The sequence below is a fragment of the Convolutriloba macropyga genome, unplaced genomic scaffold, assembly GCF_964194025.1.
Source record: "Convolutriloba macropyga unplaced genomic scaffold, txConMacr16.3 SCAFFOLD_6624, whole genome shotgun sequence".
In the NCBI taxonomy this organism is placed as follows: domain Eukaryota; kingdom Metazoa; phylum Xenacoelomorpha; order Acoela; family Convolutidae; genus Convolutriloba; species Convolutriloba macropyga.
In genome coordinates, this window is record NW_027453657.1 from 1 (window position 1) to 9,927 (window position 9,927).

Here is a 9,927-nt window from a genome sequence, read left to right on the forward strand (position 1 = left end):
GAACAAAAAAAATCACGAAAATGTTCCTTTTTTCGTTCAAAGGAGCTCAGGAGCTTCTTTGCGCGCTATAGTTAATCTATTTTTTCAGTGAACGTTAAGGGGAAAAACTATTTAGCTAAGAAACAATTAATTTAGTTTTTTTCAACAGAACCGGAAGCCCCGACCAATCTTCAACTAGCTGGAGTTGATTTCACGTCTTTCACACTCTCTTGGGCTCCTCCTGAGAACGGAACAATCAGCCCAATCTACTACGAGGTTTCTGTCACCCAACATGGAGAAATCACACCCCTAATTGTACAGAATGTATCAGCAATAGACGAAACACCTTCCAGTTCCTATGTCGTCAACACCCAAGATGCCGATGGTATTTCACTACCTTCGGGAACCCAATTCACCTGTTCAGTTCGCACAATCATTCCCTACTCCTGTGACTACGGTGAAGTGTTTGGAAGTGTTGACATTGATAACTCCGTCAGCACCACCAGTGTTCCCTGTTCAACTAATGGTACGGTCAATATTTTTGTTATGTAATTTTTACCTGTAATTTTTACACAGAATCTTCAAAAACAACCCTGCATGTAATTCTTTACCCGTTGCAGGCATGCGTCTAGACCACAAAAACACCAGAATAAACCAAATAAATTAAAGGTATAGGCCAGAGCATACTTTAGGAACCTGAGCAAGACATAAAAACAGGTCACATTACGTGATTCCCCTACCATACACACAGCGACAATCAGAGCTGAATCAGAAAAAAATCGGAACGCATCTCAGGTCTGATTCAGAGTCTGATCAGGTCAAATACAAGGCTGCTAAGAGAAAACTCCAGGGCCAATAGCTGCCTGGTTTGGTTGTCCACTGCTTTAGACCAGCGATTCAGTACTACTCTGCTTCAAGGCGTCAAAAATTCACCAGTATTTCGTTAACAATATAAAGTGTACATAGAATATTAACAAGTGGAATTACTCTGGACACTAATCGGACATATATATTGGAAAATGACGCAATCCACAATCTGGAATGCCAGAGACACGGCATTTTGTCTTTGCATGTCTTTGATCAGACTTTGCCAGACCAATTAGAAACTGGTTTGGTTCTTAGTTGTTCTTAGTTGTTAACGATTGGTCGTTTTTCAGATAAATTGGCAGCTCAGCATATGAATTCCTCTTCCGGCCGAGGACTTGTTTTTGATTGTGATAGAATTTTTGGAACTTGATCAGTAGGAAAAAAAGTCTGCAAATATTGGGTAGAACAATTTGGGCTTGTTATGAATAGACTCAGTTTTGATTATAAATGAAGCGAAAAAATTGATTGTAGTTTTGACTAAACACCCTTAGCGATTGGGGGACAGATCCAACCCAATCCAAGTATGGTCAATCCAATCGAATTTGAGAATGAGCCACAAGGGTTGAGGTGTCAAAGTTGAATTGCTTAAAAAATGTAAAAAAAGCTCTGATTGCAAGAAATTCCTTTTGAATAAGTAATTTGATTTTTACTGCTTTTTAATTAAAAAAATAAAAAATTATAACTGGATTTAATTTTTTTACAAATATCTTAAAGCAGCCACAGCTCACCAGCCTGTATCGAACTCCAAGTACTATTCAGTACTGGGCACGTATAAATGCAAATCCTTATCAGTACTGATTCATGCACTGATTCATGTCAATTTTGTTAATTGACAGACGTGCTTTCATACTCATTATACAACAGTGAGACTTTATGATTTTACAGTCAGCGCAAATTATGATTTTACAATTGTCATACTTGCTCCAATTATGATTTTTTAACTGTCATACTGCGACTGTTAAATTTTTTGCTTGCCAGACTGGCATCAAGTCCCCTTTTTAGCCAAAAAAAAATCATAAATAGCCCAAAAAACGTCAAAAATAGCCGGAAAAAAACGCAAAATAGGCACAAAAAATGTCAAAATAGCCATGAAATCACTCCCCTACAAGTCCTCTTGTAAACTCGTCCTTTTTTGGGAATTGTGGCCATTTTGGTTTCCGAATGCATCGGGTTTGGTTATACAATGACTGGACGTCGGGTCTATAATGAGAAGACTCCACACATCTCCGCGTTCGGGGAGTTTGGCACGGGAGTTCTACGTCAAAAATACCACAATCGTGGCATGTTACAATTTTTTCTCTTGCAATTCAATTTTTTCTTCTTTTAAACTACTCCAAATGGATAAAAATTACCAACTTTGTAATATTATGCGCTCATTTATCCACAATCCCAATACTCTTTTTTGTGAAATTGCTGCAATTGAGCATGAATCAATGGATGAGTTCTCATGTTTTCCTCACTCTGCTAAACGGTTATTCGGCTAGAATGATGAACTCAAGATTCCACTATCGAACATCTTATTCGGTGAAGCATTTTTACGAGTGCTCAAACATCTTGTGTATCATAGCTATGCCATGTGAGATGAGAGCAGAAAGTTTTGGATTAAAAAAATTGTTTTTCCTTGACGTACTGAATAGTCTCGAAATGAAATTTTGACTCAACCAAACCTACTAGCCTTTAAACATGATCGTTTCCAGAAGAAACATAGGAATTCCGATTTCTATTCTCGCTACTAGGTTTCATATAGTACTTTATCTTACGCTAGCCAATATGGAAGTATCACTTATGGTGTTTAACGCGGGACTATATTTAAACTAGGAACTGGAGGACAACCCACTACGTACAGCCACATTTTTCTCAACCCATCGGTGGTTCAGATCAACTGGACAGCTCCGGAAGACTTTGCGGGTATTTTGGACAGTGACTACTATTCTGTGCTTGTCAACGGAGAAGAGAAACGACAAGTACCAGCGAACACTCAAAGTGAGGATAGAAAAAAAACATGATTTTCTTTGATATACTTTGGTTCGAAAGATATGGCTATCTTTTTGGGTTCTGACCAACCTTACAACTATTGTTTGCCACTAACTTACCAACCCAACAATAACTATTGTTCTATAAAATTCCTGTGACCTCTTTTTATCGATTAAAAATAACCAGTCTTCGGAAAAATCTTACATGTTGATCTTTTTCACCAATGTTAGATGATAATCATTTTTTCTGCCAGACAGCTACAAGAATAAGAAACTATATATGGTCACAAATGAATGACGCGATGCTATGATAGATTTTTCTTTTGATCCGTTAAAAAAGACGTTTTTTATCTACTTTTTAGAGAACAATTCATCGAAAAGTTCTAATAAGTAAATACAAAAAGTTAGCAAGCTTTTGAGTGAAAAAGTTTTCTAAGGGTTTGTACATTCCGTTTGTAGATTTCGAGAACTAATTTCGGAAGATGTCGATGTAGTTAGGGTACCAATAGTGCTCAAAACAGTTTTGTAAGAGTACTGATAAAACTTTTATAGAGATTCTATAAGTTTAATTTCTATTTTTACAAGTTAGCTAATATAGCTGCGATTTTTGTTGTAGTTAAGTAACGTAGACAAAACACTACAAAAATTCTGCTTTGCCATGACGAACTCAAAATTTGGAGACAGTTATATCTTGTTCTAAACCATTGTTTTGACTCCAGGATAAGGAAGTTTCTTTTTGCCATTATTGAACACAGTGGCATCATATTTGGTAGATGGTCAGGAAACCTATCCTTAGTATATTAATGGATGACTTTGAAATTCTCCTGAAGTGACATTAGCCCCAAGTGAATCTGGAATTTTTATCGTGTAACGATCTGATAAGATGTTGATCAAAAATTTTTATCGCGTAAGATCTTATCAGATCTTACAAAATTTTGCCTTATGTAAACTTTAATCGTGTAAGATCTTATAAGATACCTACCAGATCTTATAATATAAAAATTCAATTTTGCTGAATTGTTATCTTATACGATCTGATAAGTATCTTATCCAATCTTACACGGTAAAGTTTCACGTAGGAACGTATTTTATCGTGTAAGATCCGGTAAGACATGTTACAATGATTTCAATATTGCCGTATAACGTAGTCAAATCCTATTAATCTAAGTACAATTAAAAAACAATTAAGAAACAAATAATTAAGAAACAATTAAAAACAAAAACAAACTATTGAGAAAATAAATCATTTTTGTTGATTCTATTTTGACGGCAGTTTTATTCTGAGTCTCAACTGGGTACAATGGCTCAACTTAGCAGACCATGATAATTTCGGTCTTTAAAAAAATTTTCGGCCTAATTTGATAATTACTGCTTCAGAAAAAGCCCCTGATACTCAGATAACCTTTTTCACAATATCTTATAAGTCACAAAACACAATATAAAATAAATTTCTCTTTGTTGTTCTGATACTCAAAGGTTGCATGCTGTATTTTTTTGGCTACTGCTTGAAAGCAGCTCTGAATCGTCTTTTTTTAAGAATATGCAAAACTTAAAGAATTTTTATCGTATAAGATCCGATAAAAATTATCAAAAAAAAATGAGTCATAGCTTTCCGAATGTTTATCTTACAAGGTTTTATAAGAATCTTATAAGATCGTACACGATAAACATTTCTTTTCAGGCAGAATTTTTGTCGTGTAAGATCTCGTAAGGCAGAATTTTTTATCATGTAAGATCGCACAAAAGTGAACGTTTATCGTGTAAGATCTGATCAGATCTGATAATTTTTTTTAATCGTGTTAGACCTGATAAATTGTTTTACAAGGTTATAGTCAGGCGACGCATAATCTCATAAGTTCTTAAGACAATTTTGCATGAGATTTTTAAGATCTTACACGATAAAAACTCTCAGATGTCAGGGGCTCTACGTTAACAGTGATACTAGACCGTGCATCTATCTACCCCCATTCTGGGTTTTTAAAATGTTTTCCTCTGATAAGTCTAATAAGATCTAGTGATTGGGATGAATTTACAAAATCGGCCATTCAATTGTATAAAAGTTTGAGTGTTATATGTTTAGAGTGGCGCTATTTTAGTTAACCTGATTTTTAAGTACAATATTCCCAAGTGCACTTAAATTGATTATTTTTCAGATCTGCTAACTACTGTGGAGGGGTTGAACCTCTGCTCCAATTATTCAGTTACAATTGTGCCTGTAAGAAGTGGACTCAATGCAAAAAGTGTCCAATTTGACATACGAAACTGTTAGTAGTTGTAACAATTCACCCTTCTCTTATCAAGATCTTATATCTAGACATTTTCACATAAAACTTTCAAGCAGTTTACATATCCTGAATCTTTCATGGCAGAAATTTCAGCAAGAACTTAACAATTTTTTTTCATTTTTCACTTTATTGGGAAGTTATTAGGTTAAGCGAGAAAAGAAAAACTGATATGTTTTACAATGTAACACCGGTATTACCAGGCGGCACACCCTAATACTGAGTTTAACACAAAAAATGCTGAAAATCTCATCGATATTGATCACCATTTGCAAAAGGGGGAAGTTATGGAACTTGTTTTGATTTTAGGGAGTGACGATTCCTTGCTGGCTGAAACTATAAGTAAGTACATTTTGTGATCTGGAATATTTAACTCTTTTCCCCAATTATGTAGAATGTGTAGGTCTTAATCCCTGATAATTAGGGGTGTATTAAGAGTGAAACATCGGCCCCGGTTTGATTGATCGAACGGCACTGCAATATGATGCTCTCAACTGCTATGGGCAAAAGATTAGGGTATGCCATCATTCTTTCATTTTAATAATTTATGGTCTTTGTTTCAGGCCAGTTTACAGAGCTTGCAATGGGTAAGTCTTTTTAATCACTATTTTCATGCGTCAGGTTTAATGAAATTTCAGGAAATTTTTGGGATCTATTCTGTTTTGAACCCCCCCCCCACCCAAGGCTTAGTAGGCTTATATTTTAGCCCCCAAGCGCACGTGCTATTTTTACATAGTAACGTGCTATATAACAACATATAATTTGTAACTGGGGGCGTAAAAAAACTCTGGGTGGTAAAACAGAATAGATCCAATTTTAGACTATTAATTAATAGATCACACTGCGCATTATTTCGGACCCGTAGACTTTTTTACTAGCCTTACTTAACATCTTCTTGCGTACCCAGCTTGAGGTCCCGGACCAAAAAATATTGCGCGAAATAGAAAAATGAATAAGTGCACGAAAGTTTGCACCTTTTTGAACGCACGAAGAACGCACAAATATGGTATCTCGTCTAAAATGGTCCGAGCATTGGCATATTAAGTCTGAGATGGACTGAACATGCCGACTTTGGGTCCGCGACCTCAACTTGGGTGGTTTTTCTAAAGAGTAATTCAGTGCTGAATCATAAATGTTCCAAATATTTCCTTTCACTGATGCAGACTCTGTTCATGTGACATTTGACGGTGACATCTTAAGAATCAGACTTTGATCGAAGACCCAGAATTTATTCTTATTCAAAGGCTCATTCAATCTCTGAACTAGAATAATTTCCTACACTGACCAAGTGTCTGAATCACACTATATAGAACATTCTGATTGAGACTATGACATATCTGTAAACTATAGCTTTATTAGTCTACGAGCCTGCAATTTTGACCGAAACTTGACTTATAGTGCAGCAAACATGAGATAAACCATGGAAGAGAATTGTTCGAACGAATTGTTAGAGTAAACAAAGAAGTGATTTAGATCTTGTAACCTTTTAATCAATCACAGCTTTTTACTTTCCAGTCGAATGTGGCGTCTGTCCAAATGATGACCTAAACAAAGTGTGCGAATTCCCATTTGATCATAACATAACATCTAACATAACAACCTGCATCCCTTTTACGAGTGGCGGAGAGCTCAAATGCAAAGATAGCAACGGGGACGAACTCGTTTGTTATTCAGATGTTGTCGACAATTGCAGTATGTTTGTTTTTTTAATGATTTTGACCTGAAATTAATGCCTCAGATTACAATTGCAAACGCTCTTTGAATATAAGTTTTCTTTGGCAATACCGAATTAGGAAATTTGACCGCAGAGCAAATTTTGATTGGCCACTGTCAAATATATTACAAAAAACGTGTTGATACGGTCATGTTTTGCAACCGACCTTCATTTGTTAAAACTATATTCAGCCGTGTTGATCACCATAATTAATTCTTAGCAATCTTACAAAAGTCATTTATGATTTGTATGAATTAATAACAGTCATACTAAGATCATAAAAAAATGATCGATGCTTTAAATTAGAATACAAATAGATTTTATTGACATTCGGGTTTTTCATTTCCATATTCACAGTTTTCATAGTTTTAATTTTCATATTTACATTTACACTTGAATGTATTTATTGTCTTGTACAGTTTATATTTGTTCTTTTTGAAATCAAACTCTAGTCGGTTGTTTACAGTGAAGCAAGAAATATGCTCTGACTTTTTTCTGATCCATTCTGCAACCCCCCCCCCCCCCCCCAGCTTTGTGAGCATAAATCTTTTGTGACCCCCAGGCGCACATGCTTTTTTCTTACATATTAACGTGCTATGTAACATTATATAATTTGTAACTGGGGGTCATAAAAACACTGGGGGGGGGGACAGAATAGATCCTTTTTTTCAGCTTTCCGTTCTTTTGATCTCCATCACTAAATTGATCCCGAATTCTTCGATTTCCATCAACTCACATTAAGATTACCGAAGTTTTGGCTTTTTCTCAATTATCTTTCGGCATATTAGGTTAAGATTATTTGGATCTATTCTGTTTCGGAACAGAATAGATCCGATTATTTGTTCCCTGCTACAGAGCCGGAACCACCAACTCTGGCAACTGCCACTTTCGAAACCCTGGTTGGAGGAGAGTCTGTACAGCTGACCTGGGCAGTGACGTCCAATTTCTACAATGAATTCCAAGTTTTCATCAATGGAGAACTTGTCGCAACAACTACGGAAACAGGTATCAATATTCAATTATAGGTTTTGTATATTTTTTACAATCCAAAGAATTTGAATTGTATTGGGGCGCTGTCTTTTTATTACGACTCGAAGAGGAGTATTGGAGAAGTCCTTTTTTAATCAATTTTATTGGAGTGATTTTTGAAGCGGGAAATGAAACGCGTGAAAAAAGTTGGAGTTACTGAATAAAAAGTGAAGAGCAGAGCGAAAAGAGAGTAGTTTTTAATCATACCGCTGTTTTTGAGAGAGCAAGAAAGTGATGTGTGAAAAAATTTTCTCTAAGCGAGCGAAATTTTTTTGTTCACGTGCGGCTTTTAAAAGCAGTTTTTTGCAAATTTTGATGGTTATGAGGTTTGATTATGATATTATATTAGTTTTTGGCTTGTTTTGATAGGAATTGAAGGTTTCAAGTAGTTAATTTGAGTTTATTGCTAATTTGGATGTTTTTGATCAGTTTTGCTGATTTTAAAATGAAATTTAATGATTTTTTGCCTGTTTTTTTTTGTTTTAAGGCTTTATGTGGGTTTTGGATAGAAGCTTGTTACTTAAGGAATATTCAGATGCCAATTGACTAAAGTTTTGTTGGTATAATTTTTTTTTTTGAGAAAATTGATAGAAAAATTGAGAAATTTTAAAACCATTTTTCTTATTTTTTTGAAGTTTTCCTTTTTTTTAAATTTTAGCCTATTCTGACTTGCCCATTGTTTTGCGAGCTTTTCATTGCTCTAATTGCAAAGGAACTTTATTCGGCTTTATGTTTCCTTGTACTATAAAAAAACTCAAGTTAAAAAAACTTAATTTTTTCTAGTTTTTTTGTTCAAGTTGTTTTTGAATACCGTTTCTGTTCTTCCTTAAATTTTTATGGCATTTTTGGAGGTTCAGTGCGCACAATATTTCTTCAGTTGTTTAGTCATAAGTATGGCCAATTTTCTCCGTCGAGTCGTTTCCGGAATGCTTCAGGCTATGTTTTAAGATCTCTTTACACATTTTCGTGATTTTGAAGTCAATATGGAGTAGTGATTTTGATCACATCGCAACAGGAAATGGAGCAAAGGAGCGAGTGGTTCTGCGGTGTATAATTTTTCCGATCTAAATTTAAAGTAGAGTTAGAAAACGGTGTTTGAACTAAAGTTCGCTCTCTTGGTAGTGGTTTTTTGTTCACATGCGGCAATTTCAATTTGGTTTTTAGTTTTTTCAGTTTTTTGGATTGGTTTTTTTCTAAATGGTTTTCCCAATCCATTCAAAGCCTGTTCTATGTCTAGTTTTTTTGTTTAGTCAATGAAAATTCTTTGAATTGTACGTCAGGACTTGTCCTGCTGTGTTTTTTGGTTAATTGCTTGATTTATTTCTTCCATTTCAATTTAATAACTAACTAAAGGTAACTCATAATTTTGACACAAGAATTTTAAAGATTTCATTCAGCTGCTGCTTTTTAACGTCGCAAAATGGGGTCTTTCCCGTTATAGCACCGTAAAATTTTGGTTTTCGAGATAAGGTGAGCAGCGCACTTAAGAGAGTAAGGCGTCCAGAAAAAAAAGCAGTTCTTTGGAGGTTGTCAAAAAAATTGCACGTGGAATAAATCATGAATCCAATGTTACCTTAAACAATGTTTGAAAAATAGTAGCAAAACAAAAATCAACCGGGTAGAAAAACATATACCTCTTAAAAAAGTTATTATAGGGAGAATATAAATAGGGAAAATGCCCCCCTCTCTTCCACGGTATCAAACACAGAGTATGAACAGGGAAGGTTCAAACCCCTCCCCGCTTAAGTTTCTTTCTTTTCATACAGTCCATAGTTAATTGCTTAGCACAGTCTTAATATGAAAACAAAGAAATGAAATATGGCCCAAGAATGGTTTTCAAAAATTCACCTATGTTCCTAGTATGATTAATAATTACCGGGAATGATACGTCTTTTTTACATCTATTCGGTATCCCCCCAATTTATTGGGCGTACAACATTTTTCGATTTGAAGCAGAAACGCTAAGTTTTACTTATTAACATGACAACAAAACTTTTGCAACTGCAAACATAAAAAGTACTCGGTAAGAAAGATTACAAATCCGATCTCGTTTCTCTCTCTTCACGTTTTTATAATTATTGAT

The 9,927-nt window shown here is 35.0% G+C and overlaps 1 protein-coding gene across 1 annotated transcript; it reads left to right on the forward strand.

The window, feature by feature from the left end:
* Positions 1-148: 148 nt before the first annotated feature.
* On the forward strand, positions 149-7,820 carry LOC142358455 (uncharacterized; the record flags this gene model as incomplete). The annotated part of the gene is made up of 7 exons (XM_075409849.1): positions 149-505; positions 2,665-2,829; positions 4,973-5,083; positions 5,411-5,443; positions 5,665-5,688; positions 6,617-6,793; positions 7,671-7,820. Coding segments are annotated over 7 exons (1,017 nt in total), but the record flags the coding sequence as incomplete, so codon positions are not given.
* Between the last annotated feature and the right edge of the window lie 2,107 nt (positions 7,821-9,927).